Source organism: Rhinolophus sinicus, linkage group LG09 (genome assembly GCF_036562045.2).
Source record: "Rhinolophus sinicus isolate RSC01 linkage group LG09, ASM3656204v1, whole genome shotgun sequence".
NCBI classification, from domain to species: domain Eukaryota; kingdom Metazoa; phylum Chordata; class Mammalia; order Chiroptera; family Rhinolophidae; genus Rhinolophus; species Rhinolophus sinicus.
The window spans coordinates 102,124,982-102,137,982 of record NC_133758.1 but is presented as its reverse complement, the minus strand read 5'-3'; the positions used below and the strand labels follow the sequence as shown (position 1 = coordinate 102,137,982).

The following is a 13,001-nucleotide window of genomic DNA, read 5'->3' as shown; positions in this document are numbered from 1 at the left end:
AGCCAAAGAGAGCGGAAGAGGAGAGCCGAGGAGAGCGGAAGAGAGGAGAGGAACAGAGTTGAGAGAGTGGAAGAGAGTCGTTGGTTGGTCGGTGGAAAGGCTGACGGCAGGTCGCGCGTCTGGTGAACCCAGCCTCCAGTGAGACCATAGTGGTATGACTCCCCTACCTATGGCTCCGTGAGTGTTCCTTTTTGGCCTCACCATATCCTGCGTTCTTGTGTGGGGAGCGGGATCAGAGACCCCACAGGCCGCCCCGCCTGAAAAATGGCGGGCGAGCAGGCCTCCGCGCACGACAAATGGCGCAGCAAGCAGGGTCTCCCCCACGACACTGTTTCATATGAATATGCCCAAGAGTGATTCCTGAATGTCTTTGATGCATGTGTGCTTTTGTTTTGTTTTGTTTTTAAGATCTTGGTATCACTGGCATGCCAGTTTTGAAAAAGAATTGGGAAGTTTTGTGTAACAGAATTCCTTGTTGGAAAGTTTGAAAGAATTCTTGAATTCTGCCAGCACTAGTTTTTGTTTGTTTTTGTTTGTTTGTAAAGAAACTATACTGACGGTGTTTTCAACTTCTTTGTTGGGGTTTGCCAAACAGCCCTCAAAAAGGGCAGTTCTCATTTACACTGTCATCGGTGGTATCTGAGCACATCTATTTCCTCACACGCCACCCACTCTGGGTTTGTTTCTCAATATTTCGCTAATTAGAAGGCTACAAATGCAGCTCGTTAGCGGCTATAATCTTGGCGGTATCAACGTACATGTGAAACAAGTGGTGACTATGAAGACGACGGGGCGGGGCTCTAGACCAAAGTGGGGGACAGAGCTGAAGGGAAGAGTATGCCTAAGTATCTTAAAGACGGGGGGCATGAGGAGCCAGAGGAGCCCGAGAGGAAAGTAGGAGTCAGAGTAGGAGTCTGAGCTTTGCTGCCTGTAGTATTTCTTCTTCCTCTTTGGCCACAGAGAGAGGCAGGAGGAGAAGGTGAGACCTGGGGCAAGTCCTTTCAGTGTTGAACATCTGGTTTCCTGAGATGGCACGTTCCAGTTTTGACATTCCAGTGGTCTATGAACAATAGCTGTATCATTTATCACCCCAAACAGTCCATTTTTTGAGAGGGCAAGAGGGTGCTATTAACAATTAAGGTGGACAACAGGCATACCCCAAGACTGTCCCAAATGGCCACTCTATCCATAAGGCCTCAGGGGAAAAGGACTGCATAACAATCAAGAATCTTGATGGCAGACTGCAAAGTGTTGACTGAATCCCGCAGACCTGGGGAAAAGAGATACTTAAACTTGTACAGCCTTAGTTATTCAATAAATATCGTCTTAGCTAGTCCTTCCCTTACTCATTCAACTATCACTTATACGAGTAAAGCTAACAGAAACGTGTGTTACAAGAAGTGATGAATGGCCATTACATAGGTTTTGTTGTTTGGGGGCAGGAGGGAGCTTTTGTTCCTTTTGGACGTAATACAGTCAATGCACTAACAATTATGTACATTCAAACTTGATTATTTTAAATTCAATCTTCAGCTGTAAATAGGGTACTGCATTGTAGTCTCCATGTTTATTACTTTTCTGTAATATTTAAGAGTTGCTTAAAAGTATACAAAATGTAGTTTTTTTTAAAAAAGCCGATTATTTCCTTTTTGCCCTCTTTGAAGGGAAGGGTTGTTCCTACATGGCTAGAACCATAATAAACAACGTATCAGTAATTTGTTAACACAAGTACTGCGGTATATTAGTAACAATCTTGTAGCCCTGTTTTCCAAAAATTCACCTTATTTCTATCAGTTCAGTATATTGCACTAATTGTTTTAGGTATTTTCATTATATGAAACCTACAATGTGTCAAAGATAATTTAATCTAGTTAAGCGCTGAACTGCTAGTATAACTTGTACATTTACAGTAATTCAGAATTAGTAAGGAAAACAGTTCACCGGTGTTTAGTTTTGTATTTAGGTGGTGCTCAGGCTGGAATAAAGTGGTACAAAATGGAAAAAAAAGAAGGGATGAATGAGAAGAATTGTCCCCAGGTTAGTGTGACTGCCCATGGAGCTGTGTAACCCAAATCCCCCCTCCAGGAAGGACTGAGGCAGCTTCTGGGGACCAGTGGGCAGACGGCATCCAGCTGTGCATTTACAGACTGCCTCAACTGCTAAGAGCGACTTCGGCCAAGGTCACAGCCTTCTCAGGGCACCCGCCTCCCACAACTGAGCAGGGAGGGGACGAAGGCCTTACCACCTCGACGCCACGTAAGCCCTAGAGCTCCCGTAGCCTATATCACAGCGTGGCTCCTGCTTCTGCTGTCATCCTGGTTTCGTGTCCTCCCTTCCACAGCTGTAGCGGTCAGGGTCCTCCCTTATAAACATTCTGCACACCGAACTCAAGTCTCAGAGTCCCCTTCCCAGAGAGCCCAATTCGTGACAGTTAACAATTCTATCTTGGCGGGGAGAGAGGAGAGACCAGAGTCGCAAGGCAGGGAGGGGTGGAGGATTCAATATTATTATAATATTTCCATTTACAAAGGGAAAAAGGCCTCTCGCACTTGTAATGTAGCTTGCACAGTCCACGAGGCCCCACAAAAGCTTTGGGGCCAAGAGGGCTCAGGTCCCCAACTGCTGAGGAACAAGGCCCATCCTCCTACCAGCTGTGTGACCGTGGGCCACTCTGAACCCCCCATTTCCTCGTCTGTGAAAAGACATTTTTGTATTTACATTTTAAGAAATTAGTTGAGAAAAAGCATTTTATATATTTTGAAGACGTTATATAAACGTCAATTACCACTGCTTTCTACTGCTTCTTGATTCTGAGGCGCTGCCATTAATGACCAACCGCTGGCAACTCAATCAGGATGTGAGGAGAAAGCAGTGCCAGCCCCTGGTGGCCGGTAATTACTATCTCTTTGCTCTTTTCCTGTTTTTCCCAACTCTGACATGGAGCTGAGGTGCAGAGCATATGTGCTTTACAAGGACTACTGTACATACTGGAGATTTATGGTCCATGCTCGTAAGTCAAAGAATGGGTAAGCTAAACCCATCATTAAGTGACTTTTTATTTGTGTGTAGGTGGTATTTTACTCTTGTGGGGCTGGGCCGCAATAAAAAAAAGAAAGTTTCCACGCTCCACATAGGAAGCCATCGTAAACCTGGGAGCTGGGGTGTCTAATCACAACCCAAAATCCAGTGACTTACACTGAACTGGCCCCTGCGAGAAAGGCCCTCCCCACCACCACAGTCCTTTGGGAAGCAACCCCTCTCAGACGATGCCCGAATCCAGAACCCTCTCAGTGTGGGCCCCTTAGCTAACCCCGGTTCTCCTGGCTCTAAAATCCCATGGCCTCCAGGTTTTCTCTTATGACACTGATCCGATTCTCTCTAGAATTACAACTATTTGGATCTTTCCTACTGGCCTGGAAACATGGTATCTGTCCTTCAGCTGTCAATTCACCCTTGCCACCACTGAAGGTTCTCTGAGTCAATGTAATGGGAAGGGGAAGACCTGAGCAAACCTGGGCTTGTCTCTTCCTGCCCCGTCTCTGAAGTTCTGGTAACTGGAAACGTGACTTCTAAGCCTGCTCATCATTCTGTACTGGGACCTGGAAAACGTGATGGAGAGTGTGACTGAAAAACCTCTGTGAACAGTCCCAGTGGGCTTAGCGGGGCCTTTCCTTCATTCATCGGTGGGAGGAAGGACAGACCTGCGCTGACCTTTAGGGCTGGATGAATCTTCAGAGACAACAAACAGTGGGGTGCCTATGAGGAGGACGACATCAGAGGGAGAGGGGGGAAGGCCAGTGGATTCTGAAGTCCATCTCTAGACTGGAGGCCAGCTGGAGTCATCAGGTCTAGAGAGACACAAGGAGCCAGACAAAGAGACTGAGTTCTGTTTGGCCCGCATGGTTTGTAACAGCAGTTTATAATTAGAGCTCCCATTTATTGAGCACTCGCTATGGGCGAGGACCACATATATGATCTCATTTCAGTTGCTCAGCATCCCTCTTACAGGAGGAAACTGAGGCACAGAGAGGTTAAGCAACTTGCCTTAAAGTCACACAGCAAGTAAGTGACAGAACCAGGACTTGGCTGCAGGCATTTTTAACATCAGAACCAGCCAGCTCTTAGACACTGTCCTGGTACTTGTTTGTCCCTGCAAAGGCACGTGTGTCCTCTAGAAGCTGTCCCCTGCAAACTCGGGGGCTCCTGTGCTGGCTGGCTTCTGGCTGGGTCCATCCGTGGGAGGCAGGAGCAGGAGACAGGAGGGCGAGCATAGGAGAGGCCAAGGCATTTCTCCCTCTTGATCTGCATGTGACAACAGCTCCTGCTCACCCTCCCTGGCCCTGTGAACACTCTTGACCCCGGTCTGGGTGCCCCCAGCCCTGTCCGCTCCTGTAAGAAGTCATTCATTAAGTCCCTTCATACGAGCCATATGCGGTGAACGCTACTTCCCGCCGGAAGCCTGACTGCACCACCACTACCCACACAGCTCCCACTTGCTTCACACTGTGTCACACAGATGAGAACAGCAGTGGTGGGAAGAGCTGACTCCACCCGTGAAAATGAAGCTCCTGTCTGAATATCCCTTTATCATGCAAAACAGCTGGCTCAATGCAAGGTATGAATCTTGTTTGGCTCGTGGGTCCCACCAAAAACCAACCATGGAAAACTGCTGGTGAGATAATTCGGGAATTGGAATACTGATTGGATATTTGATGTCAAGGAATTATTGATTTTTTAGGTGTACTAATGGCATGATGGTTATGTTCACGAGAGGCCTTGTATTTCAAGGATAGACACTGAAATATTTCTGCCTCCTTCACGTAACAGTTCTTTCAATATTTGAGTTGAGGATCTTGTTGTTGTTCTTGTTCCTTTCTCAGTCTGAGCCTCTCAGCATGGAACACCCCCAGGCTGTCCAACCACTTCTGCATGATTTCTCCCTTGCGGGAGAGAAAGGTTCCTTTCTCGCCAAAGCAGGTCCCAGCATGACCCAGTGGGACAGGAGTTTCCTGGAGTTTCGACCCCCAGCTCTGGTGCAATAAGAACAAACCATCTGCCAAACATCTACTCACATGCAGTGTTTGTTCCTTAGTCCTCACCAGAACTCTCCCAGAAAGCGGTTAATATTCTCCTCCCGCAAAGACTGCCTGGGAAGACGAGATCTGGGACGGTGTGACGACTACTTTAGGGCTCAATGTGGCTAGCCTGTCGTACTCGGTCATTCAATTACACGCAAACCCAGGTGTTGCTGTGAAGGTATTTGATAGACCTGGCGAACAGCTACAATCAACCTGGTACTTTAAGACATCACCCAATCAGCTGGAGAGTCTTAAAAGCAAAACTGAGGTTTTCCCAAGGAAGAAATTCTGTCTGCCTCAAGCCTGCAGCAGCAGCTCCTGCTAAGTTTCCAGCTACGCTAGAGTTTGCCAGCCTCCACAACTGGCAGCCAGTTCCTTGAAATAAATCTCTTAGAAGTTGAGTATGTGAGTGTGAGTGTGAGTGTGTGTGTGTTCTGTTCTCTGGAGAAACCTGACTGATACTGAGTCGTATCCTGTCTCAAAAGGTCGCGCCACTATGACCACAGGTCTGGCATCTATGCCACGGTCCAGACTGCACCAACCACTGCCTGCAACTTAACCCAAAACCACCAGGTGTGGAGCCGAGCCTCACCAGCTTCAGCTGCCCAGAAATGTATCTGAATATTAACAGCGATCCTTAACAACTAGATTTTGAGACTACACGATCCATATCGACAGCCTGCCGCGATATGAATGGGAGAAGCTTGTTTGTACACCTGTAGACTTGTAGTGGGTGGAAGGCATGCTTTACCTGGTTACAAAGAACAGTGACTTGTTCTATTCCAGGCAAGGTTGCTAACTTGCTACGTATATAACTTTAGGTCATCCTGTTTCACCACCTGATTAATTATAATGCCAACCTGAAAGTCTGCTTTCCACTGCCCCCATCCACTCAAATTGGCATTCAATGGTCAGATGGCCCATCAGGATTTCAGATCTGACCTACTTTCTAGTTGGACTCTGGCCTTGAAGGACCCAAGACACATCCAAGCTCACGGTATCAAGCCAACATGAAGGCATGGATGAGTGCTCAACAGATGCTGGCGGAACTGGCCGACGTCTCAGGCTGTCAAGGTGCTGCTTGCAGGTTAAAGTGAAGAGCCATTTTCCACACTCAAGACAGTGCGGTTCAAAGTAGAGAATGCAAAGCCCCACTAGAGAAATAGTGCAGATATTTCTGTAATAGGGCTTGAAGGAAAAGAACAGGAAATGCTTGCAGATGAGTGACAGTTGAGATGAATGAGAATTTAACAGTAAAGGACTTGGGAGGAATGAAAGGACGCATTCTGGCCAAAGGTAACAAAGCACAAGGCAGGAAAAGCATGGGGCTGTCTGGGGAAAAGAAGGGAGAAAAGTTTGGCTGCAAAGTAGGCTACAAGCGGAGGATCATGGGAAATGAGCTCAGCTAAGGCAGTTGGGGAGTTGGGTCACATTTGGCGAAATAAGGAGCCTTGAATGACAACATATTAAATTGGTAGGTAGTAAAGGATCTAGTGGAGGCCCCCAAATGACAGCGGAGAAAACCAAGGCGTGCTCTGGAAACAAGCACGGGCAGTGGAACAAAGAGAAACAAATGGGGGAAGGGGCATTACAGAGCCCCAGCTGAATTAATAGCCGTAGCGGACATTATTGAGGGCTTCCCATGTACCAACCCTGCTGAACTTGCATGATACTCTTACCATCGCATTTTAAGGATAAGGGAATCAAGGCGCAGAGAGGGTAAGAAGTGTGCCCAGATCATACAGTCAGTCAGCAGTGGAGCCCAGACCTACGGCTACCCAGCTGGCCTGACTCCAGGGCCAGAGCGCCTGACCACCAGGCAAGCCTGCCCCCGAGCGGGGGCCTGGGCTCTGCACGCTGATTTCTGAGTGGAGCTGAGAAGTAGGGGGAATGAAGAGGAGATCGATGCAAGGTAACTGCAAAGATGTCGTCTCCATAACCTACCAATTGAGGTGACTGCAAAAAGTCTGAAATAGGTTCCTCATGGTTCCTGCACATCGAGCCAGCAAAACACCCCAGATTTGCTCACAAGTATATACACCAAGTCCTGCTGCAAACGATCGCACACAAACCAGCTTCTTCCAGAAACAGCTTAGTTTCAAACAGCTTCCTATTTGCTAAGCAAGCTGAACACCCCAAGAGTTGCCAGGAAAAGGGAGGTGGTGACTGTGTAACAAATTGAATTGTATCCCTCAAAATTCATGTTGAAGTCCTAACCCTCAAGTACCTCAGAATGTGACCTTATTCGGAAATTGGAGCATTAGAGATGTAATCAGTTAAGATGAATAGGTGGGCTTCTAATCCAGTCTGACTGGTATCCTTTTAAAAAGCGAAATTTGGATACAGACATGTGCACACGGAGAATGCCATGTGAAGATGGAGGCAGAGACGGGGGTAATGCAGTAAAACCAAGAGTCGCCAAAGACAGCAAACTACCAGACACGAGGGCCTGCAACAGATTCTCTCTCCCAGCCCTGCCGACACCTTGATCTCCAACTTTTCGTCTCCAGAACTGTGAGACAATGCATGTCTCCTGTTTAAAGCGCCCAGTTTGTAGTACTTTGTTCTGGAAGTCCTAGGACACTAACACAGTGACCTATGCCATCCTGTCCCATCAAGACCACAGGGGCGTGTTTACGTTGTCCTGTAGTAAGCAAAAGGAAGAGCCGACTGGGAAACTTCGTGGTGCTGCAATGTATGTAATTATCAGACTACTTCTGTATCCGAGCTGTGAGTTAAAAACAGGCAAGTGTTCGAAATTTCATCTATCTCCAATTGCCCAGGCATCAGGGACATTCTTTGATTTTGAAGGAAAAACACTTTTTACTTTAATAATCCAGGACTTTTCTCTTCCCTTTCCTATTAGAAACAAGTATTGACTGTATCAGATTCTTCCTGTGACCTGAAGAAACCCAGTCCAACGAGCAATAAATCAAGAGGTCCTGTTGGACCCCTCAGCCAGCAGAGGGTGCCTGTCCCAGGTCATGAAACCATATCAAGAGGAACACAAGCTCTCTCAGTTTCAAAGTGGCAACAGCTCCCTGAAATACTGATGCTGGCTGTACGCCTTCACCCCATCTTCAAATATGCTCACACATTCAATTCTGCAAAAACTGTTCACTTCTTTGTTTCACCCGAGCATTATTTTGAGGAACACGTGCTTCCTCGGTTGTGAGTGAATGGCTGTGGTCATGAAGGGAAGCAAGTCTGCCCTGGGGAATTCCGGATTCTGTTTTCAGATAGCGATTGGCCCCACTCAGAAGTGAAACCAAAGCAGCACTTCTTTTGATACTTGGAAAAATCCCCTCTGCCAAAATGTTTTTGCATAAAAATTATGGAAAAATTGTACTATAAAACCGGAGTCTCCTGCAACTCAAATGTAAGCCACCAGAATGATCTATTTAAAAACAGAACAAACCTATGATGTTCCGTGAGGCAAAGCACTCCCCCTTTTGAAGTAACAGTAAAAATAACTAACATTTATTAAGCACTTAAGACACAACAGGCATAGTTCTAAGTCTGCCATGTGCAATGAATTGTTTCTCACAACAACCCTACGTGGTGGGCACCTTTATTATTCTCATTGTGTAGGTGAGAAGGCAGCACAGATCGGTTAAGAAACTGGCCCAAGGTCACAGAGCTGTAAATGGTAGAGCTGGGATTCAAAACCAGACAACAACACACACCTACACCCTTAACTAACAACCAACCCAGACAAATAGGCAAACAAGTCAAAACGAAATAAAGTGAGTGGGAACAGGTTAAGGAGGGTGGATTGAGGATGGAGGCGAAAGAGGAGAACACAAATTGCATTCCAAGCTCTGGGCTGGCACTTCATATGCTTTTCCCACTTAATTGGCACAACATTTCAGAGGTAAGCATTATTCTCCCACTTGACTGATGAAACACTGAAGCTTGGGGTGATTAAAGTAACCTATAAGGGGGCACATCACTAAAGTGATGCCTCCAAACCCAGATTTGTGGATTGCAAAAACCGGTGTTTTCCCAGCGCATTTTCTCCCCGAGTCATGGTTTCATATTGTAACCTCAGCATTACAGATGGTACAATCTGCTTTTCAAAATCAATCCAGCACTGAAGACAGTGGGCCAGGAATGAGTAGTGATGGGCGTTACCCCATTCCAGCTGCATGTCTGTCCAGAGAACCTGAGTATACTGCAGGTGCTTAATTAATGTGCCAGTCTGGGAGTCAGGAAACTCAGGTTCTAGCCCCACTTCTGGCACTAATTAACTGTGTGCCTTTAGCCGAATCCCCTAACCTCGCTGGGCTTCTATTTTCCTCAAATACAAATTGGATATAAGGTTGCCCGGCCTGTGTACCTCACAAGGTTGAGGTACCAATATTAGTTGGTTGATGGCATTACCAATAAAGGTGAACTGGCCGTGCAAACTGTTTAAGGTGCTCTCCAGCTGACCATCGCCAGAATGCACATAACCAGCTACCACAGTCCAGCAGGTCCACACATGCCAACCGGGAAAGGCACAGCCAGAATGGCCTCCTACGAACTTCACCCTCTCCCCTAGGAAAGCTGGGCTCAGAGCCACCCAGCTCTGGCTGGTCCTAGGCCCCGGAGCTCCCCGCAAGCCTGTCTCGCTTATCTAAATAGGTACCAACCAGGTGATGCTGAGAGGAGGAGGGAAGTCTTTGCAGAGTATGAGGCTCGCCTCCCTCCCGGTCCCTGTATACTTTGCAAGCCAGTTGGCATTCAGCTGTGAGGGGGGCAGGGTGCCATCTGGTACAGCATCCAGCATTGGGTTTCATTCCGTATGTTACAGAATCAGGAAAGGTACAGGGCAGCACGCACCTCCGTTAAGGAGGCAGAGGATTCCGGAGAGTGACCAGAATGAATGTGTGGGAAGAACCTTCCCAGTTGGTTGAGAGCAGACAAGAGCCCACCAAGACTCTCGCAAACCCTCACCCCATTAATTCTGGCCCCAGGAAGAGGAAGGGATCAAATCTGCATAACAGTGAATCACCAAGCACTTTGGCACAATGACCCCTCCAGGAGAGGGTGGAGAAGCTCGTCTGACAACTGCCTACACAAACTGCCTACACAAACGTCTCACAACTGCCTACACAAAGGGCAATTCTGAAGAGCTGCAAACAAACCTGTCTAGCCCCAATTTCCATTTTGCATAAGATTGCACACAAAAACAACGTCCAAGGAACACTTGTTGATCGATATCAATGCATAACACTCAGGTTTGGGCCAAGAAAGAATTTTAAAAGTCCCTCTGAAGGAACTTTGGGTAAGGCGTTTTTGTGGAAATTGGGATTAAGCGTCCTCGGACTGGAAGGGGCCATTAGGGGCAACAGACACTTCAATCAACAGATCTTGGTGAACTGTTTCAAAAGGAAGTTAAACCAAAGGGTTTGAACCTATGAGTCAAAGGGAACCTGTTAGTCACTAGGTGATTATCGGAATACCTCTTTTATGCTAAGCGGTTACACATTTTAGCGCCGGGGATGGTTGGGTCACAGCGGGACAGTCTGCCAGCTGGCCTCACACTGAACACGGCTCCTTAACCCATGGAGGCAGCTAAAACTGCAATTGGGTTAAAATCCGGGTGGGAGCCATCGCGTTAGGCCCGAAGCGTGGTTCTTAAAGAGAAAGGTGCGACCTCACCGAGGCCAAGGGCTCCTTCGGATCCTGCAGGTCCGGCACGGGTTCCAGAAAGTCATCTCAGCTACACGAGGTACTGAACGAAGGCCGTGGGCAAGAAAATTACCAGCATCCCTTCTCCCCTCCCCGCCCCCGAATTACCCTGGACAGCCACCAAACACAAGAAAGGTGTTCCCTACACAAGAAAGGTGTCCCCTATAACCAAAAGGATGATTTCTCAAAAACCTAAAAGCCACAGCTCCAGCACTAACAGCCTTCGTTCCGATTCACAAAAAGCAGAGGCGCAGAGTCGTCTGCGAACCTACAGCAACCCAGGGACCGAAAGTGGAAGGACAGAGGGTGTGCCCCCCTCCCCAGGTCCCTCACACCCTAGAGGGCTCCTGGCCAGCTCTCCCGGCACCGCGCTCGCGTCCCCGCTCTCTCGTTACCTCGCTCGCGCCTCCGCTGGCGTTCCGCACTTGAGCCGTCGGTTCCGCCGGTGTCTCCTCCAACTCCCCAGCGGCCAAAGGGCTACTTGGAGCCGCTCGGGGGTCCCCGCCACTCTCCGGAGCAGCCTGGCCGCCGCCGTCGGCACTGGCGCCGACCGCTCCTGCCGACGAGGCAGCGGCGGCGCCTAGCAGCCCGTGGGCCCCGTCGGCGTCCCCGGCCGCCACGCTGTGCACCAGCCACGCATCCACGCGGGTACGGGGGATGAATGGGACCCCCAGCGCGCGCACTTCCCGGAGCAGCTGGCCCTCGCGCTCCGCCTCGGGGTCCGGCTCCCGGCCTTTGGGGTGAAGGTGGTCCGCGCGCCCCCACCCTCCCGAGGCCGGGAAGGGGCTGAGCGCGTATGCGGGATTCGTCCGGCCGCCCGCGACCAGCAGTTCATCCTGGAGCAGGGTTGGCGTCGGGAGCAGCAGGTAGAGGTCCAGTTCCACGTCCAGGTGGAGCCCCGCCAAGCTCAGCAGGATAGTGAGGTGCAGGAGGCCGCCGCCGTCGGACCACCACGGCTTCAGGTACTTCATCTCACGCCGCGCGCGGGGGACGCCCCTGCCCGCGCGCCCGCGGGTTCCAGCGCTCCAGCAGCCGCTGTGGCACGTGAGGGCCCCTCGCGCCGCTGGCACCTGCCCGGAAGAGGCAGAAAAGCGAAACAATGGATCCAGGAGCGCAGCAGCCGTCCCGGGTTTCCGGAGCCCGGCACAAAGGCGCTCCCAAGCCAGCCTGCACCGTGCCCGAAGCTCCGGAGAGGCGGAGGAGGAGCCACCTGCGCGCGGAGCTAGCCTGCCGGGCCGCCTAGCAGCTCCGCGCGGCGGCCAGGCCCCGCCCCCGGCCGCGGGCGCAGCCGCCGGGGACACGCCCACTGCCGCCGGGGCCCGCGCCCGTAGGAGGGGCCCGCGCGGGAGGGGCGGGGCTCCCCAGCTCAAAGGCTCTTTATTCCGGGGAACGCAAAGCTTTTTGGGAGCAGGAGCTGTGGGCGCCAAGTGGCCCTCAGCTTCGTACGGGTGGGCTGGGCTGTTGAAGCTGAACGCGCGGGTAGGAGTAAGGGGCCAGGGGTTAGGGATATGGATGGGTGGGAAGGGACCGCATGTGTAGACTGGGGGAGAAAGTTGAGGTACTGGCAGCTTGCAAAGGGCTTCCACCTACGTGAGAACACTGGGCTGCCGCACTGGGTTCAGGAATCTGATCCCTGGAATCCGATTCCAACCCCGCTGTCTGCCAGTCGTGTGACCTCGAGTAGGTTACTTCTCTGTGCCTCAGTTCTCTTATCTGTAAAAGGAGGATACCAGTGCCTGTCCAATAGGGATGTGGTGAGGTCAGATGAACTATTATGTGTAAAGCCCAGAGTTTGACATACAGATTCCACAGCTGCCATTAGGATCAAAGAGCACTTTTCCAAACCCCTGTTCGCCCTCCCCGCCGTGTGCTCCAGCCTCACAGACTCATCACCTTTCCCTGTTTGTGCCCCACACGATGCTAGCCCTTCCTTCATGGTCTCCTTTGCTCCTTATTAAGGGGCAAAGCGCACAAGCTCTAGAGTTACCCTGCATGAGTTCACATACCCCCTCCACCTGGACCTTGGACAAATTGTTCACTGTGTGCCTCAGTTTCCTCGCTTGTAAAATGGAACTAATAATAGCACCTCCCCAGCAGACCTGTCGTGAGCCCCAAATGAGATGCGTGTCAACCACCAACCACAGCACTTGGTAGGTAGGATGTGCTCTGAGTGTTACCTATTATTTGTATTACCCATCCTCCAAGGCTTAACCCAAAGATACAACCTGTGTGTTTTCACCATTTGAA

The 13,001-nt window shown here is 50.0% G+C and overlaps 1 protein-coding gene across 4 annotated transcripts in view; it reads right to left on the bottom strand.

Annotated features, from left to right (window-relative positions):
* NFE2L3 (NFE2 like bZIP transcription factor 3) overlaps positions 1-12,029 on the bottom strand; it is a 28,559-nt gene extending 16,530 nt beyond the window's left edge. For all 4 annotated transcript variants that reach the window (XM_019726128.2, XM_019726129.2, XM_019726130.2 and 1 more), the window contains exon 1: positions 11,150-12,029. In XM_019726128.2, coding sequence (XP_019581687.2) covers positions 11,150-11,725 — 576 coding nt within the window. In that variant the 5' untranslated portion in view covers positions 11,726-12,029. The remainder of the gene's footprint in view (positions 1-11,149) is intronic.
* Positions 12,030-13,001: the final 972 nt, after the last annotated feature.